This window comes from Pleurodeles waltl, chromosome 3_1, assembly GCF_031143425.1.
Source record: "Pleurodeles waltl isolate 20211129_DDA chromosome 3_1, aPleWal1.hap1.20221129, whole genome shotgun sequence".
Classification (NCBI taxonomy): domain Eukaryota; kingdom Metazoa; phylum Chordata; class Amphibia; order Caudata; family Salamandridae; genus Pleurodeles; species Pleurodeles waltl.
The window spans coordinates 641459790-641476439 of record NC_090440.1 but is presented as its reverse complement, the minus strand read 5'-3'; the positions used below and the strand labels follow the sequence as shown (position 1 = coordinate 641476439).

At 43.4% G+C, this 16650-nt stretch overlaps 1 protein-coding gene across 1 annotated transcript in view; it reads left to right on the top strand.

Annotated features, from left to right (window-relative positions):
- Positions 1–16650, top strand: part of LOC138284407 (mucin-2-like) — a 1933778-nt gene that overhangs the window by 802903 nt on the left and 1114225 nt on the right. Inside the window, exons 21-22 of the mRNA XM_069223144.1 lie at positions 14157–14295; positions 14438–14545. Of these exons, the coding sequence (XP_069079245.1) occupies positions 14157–14295; positions 14438–14545 (247 nt within the window). The remainder of the gene's footprint in view (positions 1–14156; positions 14296–14437; positions 14546–16650) is intronic.

The following is a 16650-nucleotide window of genomic DNA, read 5'->3' as shown; positions in this document are numbered from 1 at the left end:
AAAATGTACACTGCAATCAGTGTGCATTTATTGTGCTGAGAAGTTTGATACCAAACTTCCCAGTTTTCAGTGTAGCCATTATAGTGCTGTGGAGTTCGTGTATGACAGACTCCCAGACCATATACTCTTATGGCTACCCTGCACTTACAATTTCTAAGGTTTTGCTTAGACACTGTAGGGGCATAGTGCTCATGCACCTATGCCCTCACCTATGGTATAGTTCACCCTGCCTTAGGGCTGTAAGGCCTGCTAGAGGGGTGACTTATCAATGCCATGGGCAGTGTGAGGTTGGCATGGCACCCTGAGGGGAGTGCCATGTCGACTTAGTTATTTTCTCCCCACCAGCACACACAAGCTGGCAAGCAGTGTGCCTGTGCTGAGTTAGGGGTCCCCATGGTGGCAAAAGACATGCTGCAGCCCTTAGAGACCTTCTCTGGCATCAAGGCCCTTGGTACCATGGGTACCAGTTACAAGGGACTTACCTGGATGCTAGGGTGTGCCAATTGTGAAAACAAAGGTACAGTTTTAGGGCAAGAACACTGGTGCTGGGGCCTGGTTAGCAGGCCTCAGCACACTTTCAAATGATAACTTGGCATCAGCAAAGGCAAAAAGTCAAGGGGTAACCATGCCAAGGAGGCATTTTCTTACAACATCGGTGCAATATCAATAGTTGTACATGTTGGTTATAAGAGATTTTCGGGGTAGTGTCCAGGAATATAAAGTTCAGCTTTGGCATGTCGAGCAGAAATACATACCAGTTCAGGGACTACAATGATGTCGACTTCAGTTTCGACCTTCATGTGTAGTGAGTTACTTGAGCAAGTATAAATAATCTCTCCAAACGGCTGTCATTCTTAAGACACTATTATAAATTTATAACACAAGGAAACGTATAAAGAAGGAAAGGCAAGATGTATGAAACATTTTAATGGACACAAGTGCTCCAATATGATTTTTTGCAACTTGTGATTTGTGGCTGACCCCGCTGGAGTGTGGGTCAGAAAACCCAAGCATAATGGCCCCGTTAGAAGTAGGAAAGGGTCAAAACATTTCAAAGTCCCACTCTGAAAAGGACTTTCTTGCTTTCTTGTTTTCTGCAGAAAACTCTTCTCTGCCTGGGTCATCCCAAAGTTCAATCTGACACTGCAGAACTTTTGGTCAGCTACTTTTTGCAGTCAGTCCCTTGAAGCTCAGAAGCAAACATTTTGGAAAGGTTTCCAATTTTTTTTTGTTGCCCACACAACCACAGGAGTACACTCCTAAGTCCCCCACTACCTTAGGGAGAGCACTTAGAAACTCTCAGGGTGTCACTTGGGATTCTTCACAGAAATGTCCTCTATAGCCGTTTTATTTCCCGGAGCCACAAATAGGATCAGCCTTATGATTTCTTAAAAATCTTTATGTTCTTTGACTTCCAAGGGAACGGTGTCCGGTCTCCTCAGGCCTTTCTCACAGGTCACAGATGGCAGGTGTAGCTGTTTCAATCTCCCTGGTCTCCTTTTTAAGCACAGCAGTGTTCTGATAAAGGTGCTTGGGGTACTACATTTTTAAAAGGCACTAGATGGGTGGGGATGACTCCTGTAGACTTACTAACCTATTGGGGTAAAAGCAACGAGGAGCAACCTTCTCCACTTTTTCAATTGTTGCTGTTTGCTTTACTGCAAGCAGGTCCAAAATGCTATCTGCCAGGCATGTACAAGGTGGTGGCAGTCTTCAGCCTCTAAACATGGGCTCTGGGACCTTGGGGTGTGTGGGTGTGACATTTATAATACAAGTATCCTCCCACTTTTAACACTAAAATCCATTTTGAAGCATTTAGCGTACCCACAACCAACTCAGAGTCAGAAGTCTAGTAGGACACGTGCAGGGATTAACAATATTAAAGACAACACTAAACAACAGTATTCTCACTTTTGGTGTTTCAGACTACAGTTTGGATATCACAATATCAAGACAATGATATTGTGGCAAGATTGGAACCATCTTTGCATCTCAATATTTAGGTAAAACACTACTCTCACTTGTACCCAGAACTATAAAGCAGACAGCAAGGTTTAGCAGGCCGGCCTCCCGTTTACTGGGACACAACAAACTGCAAAAGGCCCTTTTTCTGGAGTGACCAGTAGAGACTGAAATTGGATTGGATCCTACTGGTAGCCTGTCCTGGAGTGCGTCTTGGCCCCTAAGTGTGTCCTTGAGGTCTTAGTAGCCTAACTTGGGACTTAGGACTGCAAAGGCTTCCATAATTTCAGTAAGAACTTGCAGCAAAAGAAGTTTAATTGAAAGGACTTTATCGGAAACACCTTCCAGGCTTGTGTACATTAAAAGAAGGCAGGTGATTTTATAGGAAACATGTGCTCTTTAACAAGAAGATACAACAACTCCCTCAACTGCAATCCGAGGATTAGCAAGCAAAGACATGAGCGTACTCATTCTGGAATATTTTGGATACACACATTACCTAGCTCCCCCCGTACAAGCGGGTGGGCAGTCCATATAATTATGAATACAGAAGAATTTGATGATTGTTATAGCATTGGCAAATAACTGCTTGGAGGCACACTAATTTGGTGGCCATTCCAGATGAGAATTCCGGCCGTGCTCTAGGAATTTGTGTGCTCGAAAGGCGAATTAGGCAACACCCACAGATGACAAAACATGTGTTGGCTGAGAATTGGCTGAGATTGATGGTCAAAAGAAGAAGCTGAATTAGCCAGGAATAAACTTTCAACAAAAATAAAGTGCTGTATATTGCATTGGCCTGAGCCTTAAACCATAACTGTCAGCTTCCAGGCTTTCCTCACTAGAGGATTTTGAGCTCCAAAAAAGAGACTAGGAGGCAGATTTATGAAAAGTGGTGCAGCACCTAGTGCAGCAGCACTTTTCTTGCGCCCCACCATGGTAGCGCCGTATTTAAAATACGGCGAACCATGGCAGTAGTTAGTGTGACTAGTGTCATAATTGTGGATACTAATCCTGCAAAACACCCAGTGGCCCATTGTAATCAATGGGAGTCTCTGTTTAATGCCTGCATTTAGCAGGCATCATAAAATGTGATAAAATGGCACAAAGGAATCTAATAGATTCTTTTGCCATCATTTTTACGGCCCTTCTAGTGCCAGAACACCCCCTTGCATACATTATGCCTGGTGCAGGCATAATGTGGTGCATCGTTTTTCCACTTCCAGCCCAACATTAGCATCCAAAAATGTCACTAATATGGCGTTTGAACGGCGCAAGGCCAGCATAAATCTGGCCCTAGAGATCTAGATTGGGTGATGGTAAAAAATGTATCTGACCAAAGAAAAAACTCCAGTGAGCTAGAATTTGAATGTTCCCACTCTGACCTTCCAACAGCTTCAGAGTCACCTTGTCCATTGGCTATCTGACTTCAAGAGCACATTGCGGGTTACAGCTTGCAACTTTGTCACACTGGAGAATGTTAATTTGTATTTCAGAGACCATGTTGGAAGGTAGCTGATTCACACTCACCAAGGAGGAAACAGTCAGCATCATGAACAGTACCCACTCCAGAGCCCCCACGGACCCCTGCCCTGTGCTCCGGAACACAATGAACTGCTCCATCAACACTGTCACCTTCCCAGAGGACTGGAAACACGACAAAATATGCCCTTTCATGAAGAAACCCTCGGCTGACCCATCAGAAACAACATTTCTGGCCCATCTCACTGCTTCCCTGCCCCACCAAAGTACTGGAGAAAGCAATAAACACACAACTACGGAATTTCATTGGAGCCAACAACTCCATGGACGGCCCCCAGACCGGTTTCCGCAGCAACCACAGCATGGAGACAGCCCTCCTGGCAGCCACCAACAACATCTGATTACTCTTAGCCACACCCCAGCGATCATACTCCTCGACCTCTCAGTAGCCTTCAAAATGGTCTTCCACAGTCTTTTCACACCAGACTCCACAACATAGGAATCCACGGAATAGCCCTGGAAAGGATCCACTCCTTCCTCTCCGGGAGGACTCAGTGGGTCAGACTCCCGCCCTACACATCCAGACCCACATGAGTCAACTGCGGAGTCTCCCAAGGATCCTCATTGAGTCCCACACTGTTCAACGTATACATGGCTCCTCTCGCAGCCATCATAAGAAGCCACTGTACGAACATCGTATCATATGCCGATGACACACAACTCATCATTTCCAACCCCGAAGACTGGGACATGGCTAAAAGGAACTTCCACTCATGAATGGAAGCCATCGCCACATGGATGAGAGAAAGCTGCCTCAAGCTCAGCTCCCACAAGACTGAGCTCATCATCTGCAGAAACGCCACCTCAGCTTAGGACAACTCCTGGTGGCCCACATCCCTCAGTGACCCCCCCCTTCATCGACTGAGCACGACTGCAACCTAGGCATCATCCTCGACTCCTCCCTATCCATGACCCGCCAGGTAAACTCAGTCGCCTCCTCCTGCCGGAACACACTCCGCAAACTTCGGAAGATCTTTAGATGGATCCCAGCAGACTGCTGCAGGACAGTCACCCCACACCTTAGCCCCAAGCAAGCTCGACTACGGCAATGCCCTCTATGTTGGCACCTCTACTAGAAACATAAAAAAACTACAACTAATCAACAACCCCACCACCAGACTCATCCTGGACTTCCCACGCCGAGAACATATCTCCCAACACCTGAAGACCCTCCACTGGCTCTTCCAGGTCAGAAACAAATAACTTTCAAGCTACCCACCCACATGTAAAAGGCCATACACAATGCAGGACCAGCCTACCTGAACCCCCGCATCTCCTTCCACACCCCATCATATCCCTCTGCTCCGCCCAGCTGGCCATGGCCACCATCCCTTGCACTGGTAAAACCACTGGGGGAGGATGATCCTTCACCTATATCACAGAAAACAGCTGGAACATCCTCCCTTGCACCTCAGACAAAGCCCATCGCTCATCAGCTTCAGGAAGAACCTCAAGATGTGGCTCTACGGATGAGGACACTCCCCCCCAGCGCCTTCAGACCCTAACGAGGAAATAACCAAGCTTTACAAAAACTGATTAATTTAATGATATGTTGAACTTGACAGGATTTGGGACTTATTACTTTGGAAGGACTCACATATTCTCCAACTATTAACCCATAGAGTAGCAGCAAGATCATCCTGCTATCCTATGCGTTTCTCTTCTCAGAAACCTTGACTCCGCATCTTGTGCTCTAAAAGCAAAGAGACATATTCTTAAGTTCCCGACACCCTACATAAATGTTCTACTAAGAAAATCTGCATAAAAAGTTTGACAGCAGCTCAGTGAGCTTCTAAAGGTATTTACAAAACACAAAAAGAACCTAACAAAAGTGTGAACTTTTATTTGATATATGTAGGAGAAACAAGCATTATGATGAGAGGTATATAGGATATATTTCATAAAATAGATGAGGCATGAGCTTGCTATTAGTGAATGTGACTGACAAGTTTTGATTAATGACAAAACAGGGAACCTTATATGAGACTTTGAATGTCTTTCTTTCTGCTCAGGGAGAGTGGCTGACTGTTACGCTATCTCAGCTACAGCTCTTGATTGTGTCCATTAGTAACTCACATGCATCGTTCAAAATGTCTCTCCTCTGTGGTTTTAAAGTCCAATAGTGCAATTGGTCTTGACAACTGAATATACTGTTTGACCATGTGCTGTTAAGCAGTACCACTTCAGACTGCACACCAATGTCCTAGTCAGGCAGTATGTTAGTTGCTGCTCACAAGAAAGGTTCTAGAAACAATGGAAACAACTATGCTATCCTGGACATTGAGGCTTCTTCACATTTCTACTGCATTCTGTGGTGAATTCGCTAAAAATGTAACAAGTTGTGACTGCACAATAGTTATGAATTTGACTATTGACATGGGAGTTCACCAAAAGAAAGACTCTGTCTATTTTTGCTTCATTGACTTTAGCACCTACTGTGACAAGGATGACAAGATTGTGGGACAAGAAGACAAGAAGCAACCCTTCATATAGACCCATAGCTATCGATTTTTTCTTCTGCAAACATTTTCAAAAATATACTTGGGTACAAATTGGCAACAACTGTGAATCAACCTGCGAGATATAGAAAAATACTGGAGTCAAGAAGCAATGTCTGTCAGCTTCCATATTATTTAATATATATTTGATGACCCTAATCTCTAAGGCTGCAATTAATATTAGTAAATAAATACTGATCATCCTCAATGCTGATGACCTAATTGTAATGTATAAGAACCCAAATCATCTGCAGTGATCCATGGACTTTGTTTGCCAGCACTGTGTGGAAAATTAGCTTAGGTTGAACCTAATAAAATCCAAAATCATAAACGTTCATAGGCTTACACACAAGTTAAATTGGACTATTGAAGACAGACATCTGTTAAAACCTCACACCTATGATACCTTAGGAATTACTATGGCCCTCATTACAAGGCTGGCGGTCTTTACACCGAAGCCTCACGGCTGTGGTCTCCCCACGGCAGACCCGTATTACGAGATAGGCTGCAGCCAAACCGCCACAACGCCGCCTGAAATGCCGGTGGTGGGCACCTCCAGCCCGGCAGCAGACCTAATTTCGCCGTCCGTAATACGAGGCTGCAGACCACCAAGATATTTATGCCAGTCACTCCACCACAAAAAGCCTGGTGGTCATGCACCCGGCCCAAGAATCCCCTTTTCTGTCACCAGCACATACACACACACACATGTTCAGACACCCCCATGCACCTTCCCACTAATCAGCATACATGCACACCCCCCCTCCAAGTTCACACTCATGCATACCCCTCTTTCATCCACACATATGCACACCCCGCCCCTTCATCCACACTCATCCAACCCCCTTCATCCATACTCATCCACACCCACCCTTCATCCACACTCAGCCACTCCCCCCTTCATCCACACTTATACACCCACACACACGCCCTCCACGCATGCAAACATGTACTCATGCACACCCATTAAGCACACATACCTGCACACACATGCAGCCAACACCCCCTTTTGGATGATCAGCCAGCACCGAACCTCCATACATGACTCCCCCATGCCATACTACGTGTCATAATACGATGGGCGGAGTCCTGTTGGTGTGGCAGTGTTGGTGGTGGAACCACCTCTTCAACTCTTTGGCCAGGCCAAAAGAGTCAGATTTCCGCCTGTAAATGGGCAGAAGTCCTTTCAGGACTCGTAATATGCGGTCAGCAGACCACCAACACTGGCTGTTTGCTGGCTGCAATGGCTTTGGCGGTTTTCAAAAAAGACGGCTGAAGTCGTAATGAGGGCCTATGTTTTCAATGATTCTTTTTTTACAACAAATGGCTAATTTATAAGACAAAATATGTAAAGCTAATAGTGGTGTAAATGTATTTGTCCTTAATTAAAATTGTTTTCTACTCAAGATTCCTAAAAAAATGTAATGCTAAAATTGTCCTTCCCTATTGATGAGTCATCTCCATGGGAAGAAATAATGGCAAAGTTGAGAATCTGACGGCTCTCTGGCCAAGAAGCCTATTAAGACTATGTCAGAACAACCCAGAGTTTGAGGGCCAGATTTACAAGGCCCTAGTGTTACCAAAGCATCATTTTTTGTGATGCTATGGTGGCGCTGTGCTGTGTGCCACATTTACAAGGCAGCACTAAGCCACTTTTTGTGGATCAATGCCACCTTGTAAATGTGGGCCCATCCAATGCAGTTTTCTGCATCTTAGGGGCATGTAATGGGTGTTGCTCGGAGCGTTCCACAGCAACAATTACTGCTTTTGACACTGCTACAGATTTATGAGAAGGCATAAATGTGTGGCAGCTCCAGAAACTAACGCCACCCCCTGGTGTTTTTGCATTTTTGCTTTTTTTTATGTGTACTACATTTTGCAGCACATATAGAAAGAGCAAAAGCCCATGAATGATTGTTTATGTGCAGGAAGGTGTCCATTCCTGAACATTCATTCAAAGATGACGATGCGGTACTTCTATGCAGCACACATAGAAGTGCCAAATCACCATTGCAGATTGTTTATGTGCAGGAAGGAACACCTTCCTGCACATAAACAATCAATCCCCTCAACGCAGACACCCTTTCACTATACTGCAAGGATGCTTGTGTTGGTGCTGGCAGCTAAATATAGTGCAGAAGCAGGGGGAACACAAGGGTGCCCCACATTTCAGTAAATACAGCGCATCCCTGCGTTTCTAAAGTGGTGTGGCACTGCAAATGTTGACGCAGTACCGCACTGCGTCACTTTTTAGTAAACCTGGCGCTTTGTGTCTAGTATTACGTCTTTGTGCAAACTGCATGATGAGTATCTGGAAGTGGAACTCAAGGTACCATTTCCCCTTACTGGGTTTCAAGTGTAGAAAGTGGCACTTCAAATTTGCTTGTGCTAGGTTCTGTTCACCAAAGGAAAGGCTGGTGGTCAACAAGGATTGCTGCCACTGTCTAGTGTGAAGCTGCAGTTGTGTAGGAAGAGCTGCTGTACTGCACTGACAGTAAACTATGATTCACAGTAGGCCCTCCAATCTGAAATGTTCTAGACAGCAGCCTTCTTGTGTTATTGGGTACAATTTCCCTCTTAGTTCTCACTATTCTTTACTAGACAATTGTGATACAATGTTTCTGCTGTCACAACCCTCACCTTTGTCAGAGAAGGCACAGGCAGCTCATATACCGCTACCACGAAGAACACCACATGATGTATGCTGCTTGCTCATTTGAGAAAAGCAAAGCATTCTTTGATGTGAAGTTGAGCAGAGCCATGATGCTCTGTGTGATCTCACAAACGAGCTGGGATCGAAACCACAAACCCCAACACCCCTTGCTTCTCTCACACATGTAGAGAAATAAGATATTGAGACATATACTACTAGAGAATTGTTGGAACTGGCTTTAGATGCCTGCTCAATAGGTTACTTTGTATCTGGTTACTAAGGATTTTGATTCTGGTTCCTTGCTTTGGATTAACCTTTTATTTTAATGTGAGATTTATTGGGAACTTTTTTTCTTGTACTGTTTTTCTTGTTCTGGCCTTTGCCTTGTGCTGAACTCAAGACGTTTTTGTACTTTGCTGTTTTCCTCTGGGGTTTTTATCAATTTAGTCTTTGTATTACATCACATACGGGTCAATTCATTAATGGCCTGCTACCGTTTATCGCCTACAGATTGGTGTGCTTTGTGGAGGGTTATGGTGTTCTACCACATCTATTTATGAGTGTTTGCTATGTTTCCTATGTTGATAAGCTGACAGCTGCAGCCGGGACCTCATTACATGGATCTTGGATATTCTGTTGCTCCCTAAAGCATTGGTTTGGTTAACACTGGGAATATTTATGTTCATAGAAATTAACGTTTACTTTTTTTTTTTAAGATTTAGCTGAATTTTGAAGGCCTGGTTTATACGGGTTACCAGCAGAAATCCATTAAGGATTCTTAGCTCGGATTACATTGCACATGTATATGTAAAAGCCACGCACACAGTATTTGAGTTCTAGTATTCATGTGCAATTATTAAGACCACGGAACAACTAGATATTAACAGTGATGGTTATTTTTCAGTTCTACAGAAGTCAAGTAGAGACTATAACTCACCTTCTCAGGGGAGCATACAGTCACAAAGTTTAGGGTAGTTATTTACAACATAGGGAGAATTGCTAGTACATGTGTATTTTAGACACTTACTTTCATCTGTTTAGTTTTTTAGGAATTACCGGTTTCATATCGCAGCACAGAGGGTTTGTTGGTTGCATAGCAATATTGTTAAAGCATTCACAATTATACTTTAGTTTGGCACTCTTAAAGACAAGTATTTTAAGATAGCTATTTGTCTTGTAATTATTCAAAACACCCTGCAGATGTTCTGACCAACAGAGGTTTTGAGGCAAAGTTCTGGAGTCATGTGTCCCTGTTTCTTCTCTTATTGCATTCTCGTTTCCTTGCTTCTTACACTGGCATTCGCCTTCCTATGTATGTGGTCACTGATGGAGGAGGCAGAAAAGAGAATTGTTCCCATTGGATCCTGCACACAAGGTTACTGCATCCTGACAATGAGATGGCCCTCTTTTAGTTGTTTAATTTACACATGGCTGGACCCAGCATGATTTTTGTTTGTTCGCTCCATTGTCTGGGAGGACCTAGAGGGAAATGCCTGTGGAAAATATGCTTTGTTGTTGTTAACTACGTTTTTCCCCAACTATGAGATAGATACAGGGTTGCCTTGTGAGAAAATTGCATAGCAATATTGATAAAGCATTTACAATTATATTTTAGGTTGGCACTCTTAAAGAAAGTATTTTAAAATAGCTATTTGTCTTGTAAGGATTAACTACACCCTGTAGATGCCCTGACCAACATAAGTTTTGAGTACAATTTCTGGAGCCATGTGTCCCTCTTTTTCCTCTTATTGCATTCCCGACTATGAGATAGATATACTGTTGCCTTGTGAGAAAATAATTCTAAATCAGTTCAGCACAATTGTAAAACATACAATGGAAGACCACTGCTTCAAACAAGACTACAAATTATCTCTGAGGACCAAACAGGGACATAAACATATTCATACTTTTACCTTTCTAGCAGCCATAAGATAATTAACATGACAGAAAAATGTCGCCCACTATTCATACTATTGTCTCAATTACTCTGATGAACAAACAACAGAGGGTTTGCATTCGGTAGCCTTAAAGTCGTTCTGTCATAATCATACACTGGACCAAGAGTTCATTAAGCTTTTTCTAAATATCAGTCCTGGACGTATTGCTATAAGAGAATGTTTGACCTTTATTTGATACATATGGTTAAGGTCTAGAGAGTTCCAGCCAGGAATGCACTCACAATTTCTTCTGCCTATTGTTTGATACCTGTCTGCTCTGGAACGGGGGTGGTGACAGACAGAGGGCGTTATAGCTTACATTTGTTGATAGATAGTATCACCAATAGAATATTCTTGAATTTAATTCAAAATATTGTAAATTATTGTATCTTTTTCATTGTGCTGTACATTAAGATACCTTTTTTTTATTGAATATGTAAATAAAAACGTGCACGTTAGCTAATACCTGGCAGCATTTCCAGTATTTAATGCTTTTTCATTTAGTACGTACATTGGGATTGCTCACTCTGCACAGCATAAAAAATGCAGGCAATCAAGGAGTCAAGGATCACTGGGTTATCCCTGGCGCTAGGACGGGAGAGGCATCTCCCATCACTCCCACAGCAGAAGTTACCATGGTAACACTTAGTGTAACCTGGAAATTCCCCAATTCCCTCACTAGCACCACACATGGCCTTATGCTGCAAAGTTTCTGCCACCTTAAAGACGGTAACCTTGAGAAATATCTTCATCCCAGCAGTCCTTCGGAGGACTCCAGTGCCATGCACGTGCAGGAGTCTGGGATATACTGAGGTTTACCGATACTTAAGGGTGTTCCATGGGCACATGCCCTTCCAGGCAAACTTGCAGGTCCACCTAGTGTACTAAGGACATCTGTACGTCACTACTTGCAGGAATGTACTGATATTCATCACTGACTTCCCATTATCCTGTAACAGCCCTGCTAGGGGTTTTAACAATGTGATACTATTGCTAGAGGACGTGGCAATAAAATGGGGTGGTAGCTGGCATTATGCCATGCAGGGGCAGTTCCTCTGCTTGTGTCTAAATTAAGGTACCTGGATCTCCAATAGAAATTTCTCATAGTTTTTTCAGATAAAGGGTGTTTTTACATTTAAATGCTATTGGCTAGTTTCTTAGCTCTAACAGAATTGCTACAGTTTCAATGAAAAATGAGATTCTATTATAAGAAAGTAGGAAATGCCAGACAATTTTCACTGGGTAATGTCTGTCAGCCACAACAGTTACCAATTCACAAATCAAATACCCCAGATGATAAATAGGCAAGAGTTCTACTAAAATCCTTAATTGACAATAGCTGTTTCAGAATGGCCGCTAATTTGCAGTTTTGGAACCAAGGCACTTGGGCTGTAATTCCACCTTCGCACTTGACTGACAAATGTAGAATTTTGATAAATTTACTTAATCTTCCTGAGCCTCAAATATTAAATAAGTGTGAATCGTATTGTGCCTGCAAATATGTGAAATATAATATAGCTGAAGAATTCAAAAGTTTAAATTCTCAAGTGATAGGGACACTAGTCTCACACCACCTCCTACTAATGTACAGAGCTCTGTTGCTAATGAGTCAAAATACACAAATTACCAAATGTTATTTGGATTTTAAAACATTGCTGCAATTGAATGGCCATGCTGTGTCGGTAAAAATGCCTAAGATTTGTGGAAAAGAACTAAGGTATTCAGTATGTTTGTGCAAAAACTAATTACCTACACGGATGGAATGATCTCAATCGGGTATTTTACCAAATCGATATAAACAACATTAAAGTACCGCTGCCTAATTTCTCTGTCCAATACTTATCAAATCAAATGTTGCTTGAATGTTCATCTAGAGTGCTTCCTTGAGCCCTCAACAAAACTAGAAGAGTCAAATTGAAGGCCTGTGGAGGTTCAATAGTGAATGAGAGACATACATCACAGCTAAAGCAAACTACATTACTGATTCGTCATCGATGAACAGCAACATTATTCGAAACACTATTATATTATTATATACAGAGACTAAGCAGATCCCTTTCACCTTGGGGGTCATGGCTGTTAGCCAAAATGAGATGTTGACGAGCTACGATTGGCATTTTAACTGAGCATTAGATCTGGCAAATCAATGGACAAAGATAGGTAGAAATTAAATTTGCGACTTCTGGATATGATTATGAAGTATGAATGTTATGTTTAGATGAAAAGACAAATAAAGTACCATAATTGACTTGTTTAAACTGTGGCTATCAGAAACGCAGATTGATGTTAATTTATGGGTTTACGTTGAAGGATACTAGGGGGCATATTTATACTCCATTTGCGCCGAATTTGCGTCGTTTTTTTCGACGCAAATTCGACGCAAAACTAACTCCATATTTATACTTTGGCGTTAGACGCGTCTAGCGCCAAAGTTCATGGAGTTAGCGTCATTTTTTGGAGTGAACACCTTCCTTGCGTTAATGAGATGCAAGGTAGGCGTTCCCGTCTTAAAAAACGACTCCCAGGCATGTGTGTGGTATTTATACTCCCGGGCAAAAATCACGCCCGGGAGTGGGCGGGGCAAAAAACCCCGCATTTGCGCCTCTTTTTAACGCCTGGGTCAGGGCAGGCGTTAAGGGACCTGTGGGCTCAGAATGAGCCCAGAGGTGCCCTGCCCTGCCCCCAGGGACACCCCCTGCCACCCTTGCCCACCCCAGGAGGACACCCAAGGATGGAGGGACCCATCCCAGGGAAGAAAAGGTAAGTTGTGGTAAGTATTTTTTTAATTATTTTTTTGTGGCATGGGGGGCCTGATTTTTGCCCCCCTACATGCCACTATGCCCAATGACCATGCCCAGGGGACAAAAGTCCCCTGGGCATGGCCATTGGGCAAGGGGGCATGCCTCCCGTCTTTGCTAAGACAGGAGTCATGTTAATGGCGTCTGGGAGCCCCCAAAAAATGGCGCAAATCGGGTTAAGACGATTTTTTTGCCTCAGCCTGACATGCCCCATTTTGGGACGCCCAAACGTCATTTTTCCCTATGCCGGCGCTGCCTGGTGTACGTCGTTTTTTTTCACGCACACCTGGCAGCGCCGGTCGGCTAACGCCATTCAATAAATACGGCGCCCGCATGGCGCTTCAGAATGGCGTTAGCCGGCGCTAATTGTTTTGGCGCAAAACTGCGTTAGCGCAGTTTTGCGTCAAAAAGTATAAATATGGCCCCAGATCTGTAAGGAAAAGCACTCACCACGGAGGACCGCTCTGACCATCAAATACGAATAAAGACCGCGTAAATTTCTTTTATGACACATCTGGTTAGGGAAAACATTGGGAACGTATGATTTACTAGAAGTCTGCCACAGTCGTTGGTTGACTTTTCATTGCACATTCGCTACAAAATGTAATATGTCTTATGCTCGAATAATTCTCCGTATCTTTATCTAGCTAGGTCATCTAATGGTTTCCATTGATAGCAACGTTTGCATTTTATTTTTATTCTAAATATGACATGTGCAAACGTAGTAATTTCACAGTTGTTTGATGCAATGTGCTTTACCTTGCAGCACTTGTGCTAAAGGGAGGTGGGACTGCACAAGAAACGAAACTATTGGAACTTGTGTCCTGTATGGAGAAAGCCATTACATCACTTTCGACAGAAAACGCTACACCTTTAACGGAAATTGTGAATATAGCTTAGTTCAGGTAAATACGTATTGTTATTGAAAACGTATACTATGTTGCTCAAGCTTACTCGTAGCTACATAGTTCATCACAAATGCAATCTTTTCACAATGATTCATATTGACACCTGGACCATAATTTCCCATCATATTGTTTCCCAAAGGATTACTGCAACATTGATTACACTGGCACCTTCCGTGTGATCACCGAGAATGTACCCTGTGGCTCCGTGGAGACCACATGCTCCAAATCCATCAAAATGTTTGTGGGGGTGAGTACTACTTCTTTTTATTGGGACAGCTGTGATTTTTTTTCTTTTACAAACAAAAATCTGAGATATTCCTCTAGCTCTATTTGTCAGACGAAAGAAAAGGATTTTCAACAGACGTTGTATGATCTGTTGTGTCCCTCACTGCACATAAACAATCATTCCAAAATGAGGCTTTGGTACTTCTATTTGTGCTGCAGATAGAGAAATTCAAGAAACATGTCAATAAAACTGTTTCTGCACTCCTCCAAGATGACAATGTGGGCTAAATTTACCATAACAACTTACACATCGATATGGATGGAAAAAGATGGAGACCATTTCTCAGACAGGGGCAAAAGGGTGTTCCTCAACAGCTTAAAATACTGCATCTTCTGTGCGTAATTATAAGCTACATATCATAAGCACAACGGCTCTTTTCAGAGCTAACCCTTTTCCCAAACACTGGTTGTTTTCAAATGTGTTTTTTTAATTTCTCACTCTGATCTGTGGCTGTACCGTGGATCCTTGGCCATATAAGGGGCCTACCATTTATACTGTGGGAGGATTGTGACAAATCTGTAGCTCCAAAGTTGCTGTATAGTTATGTGTATGTTTGTGTAAGCACCTGTGTGGGTTTATGAGTGGGCGTGTAAGTGACTGCATGGGTGTGTGCATGACCATGTGTGTACCTGTGTGGGTCTATGATTGGTGTGTTAGTGGTTCTCTGGGTCTTATAATGGATGTGTCAGTGACTGTATGGGTGTGTGAGTGTGTGTGAGTTGCTGTATTGGTCAGTGAGAAGGTGTGGTAGTGATTTTGTGGATCTGTAAGTGGGTGTGTGAGTGTGTGATGTGTGTGTGAGTGGGTGTGTGCAAGTGGCTGTGTGGGTCTGTGAGTGGGTGTGGTATTGGTTTTGTGAGTGGATGTGTCAGTGGGTTTCTGGGTCTGTGAGTGTGAATGGGTCTGTGAGTGGCTATGTGGGTTTGTGCATGGGTGTTGTAGTGGTTTTGTGTGTCAGAGTGGGTGAATGAGTGTGTGAATAGGTGTGTAAGTGGGAGTGTGAGTGGGTGTGTGGGTTTGTGCTAGGTTGTGTAAGTGGCTGTATGGGTGTATACGTGCCTGTGTGATTGGGCATGTCAGTGTCTGTGTGGGTCTGTGAGTGGTGTGTGAAGGGTTCTCTAGGTCTCTGAGTGGACGTATCAGTGACTGTAAGGTTGTGTGAGTGGGTGTGTGAGTGACTGTATGGGTCTGTGAGGGGGTGTGGTAATGATTTTGTGGAGCTGTGAGTTGGTGTTTGAGTGTGTGAATGAGTGTGTGAGTGGGTGTTTGAGTGGCTATGTGGGGCTGTGTGTGGGTGTGGTAGTGGTTTTGAGGGACTGTGAGTGGGTGATGTGGGTGTGTGAATGGGTGTGAGTGGGTGTGTGAAGGTGTGAATGAGCGTAAGAGTGAATCTGTGAGTGGCTGTGCAGGTTTGTGAATGGGTGAGTAAATGGGTGTGTGAGTGGCCGTGTGGGTCTGTGAGTGGCTGTGTAAGTGGATGTATGGGTATGTGCATGGCTATGTAAGTGTTTGAGTGGGCAGGTCAGTGACTATGTGGGTCTGTGAGTGGTTCTCTGAGTCTCTGAGTAGATGTATCAGTGACTGTATGGGTGTGTGAGTTGGTATGAGAGTTACTTTATAAGTCTTTCAGTGGATGTGGTAGTGGTTTTGTGTGTCTGTGAGTGGGTGTGGTAGTCGTTTTGTGGCTATGTGACTGTATAGGTTGGTGAGTGACTGTGAGTAGCTGTATGGGTCTCTCCATGGGTGAGTGAGTGGCTGTGTTGGTCTGTGGGTGTTGGAGTGGTTTTGTGGGTCTGTGAGTGGCTGTGTGAGTGTGTGAATGGATATGTAAATAGGTACAGTGGCTCTGTGAAAATAGAATTTTAAAAAAATAGAAATTCATTAAAAAAACAAAGGTTACAGGGGCGTTATAGTTAGGTCCAGATTTAACAAAAGCATAGAAATTTAGCTGCTAGGGTTAGAGTTATTCCAAGTAACTATAACTCGTACCCTAAGGTAACTATAATTCGAGCCCTCGCCATACACAGTTTCCTCATCAATAATTTTACTGAAAATGCTACAGTAAT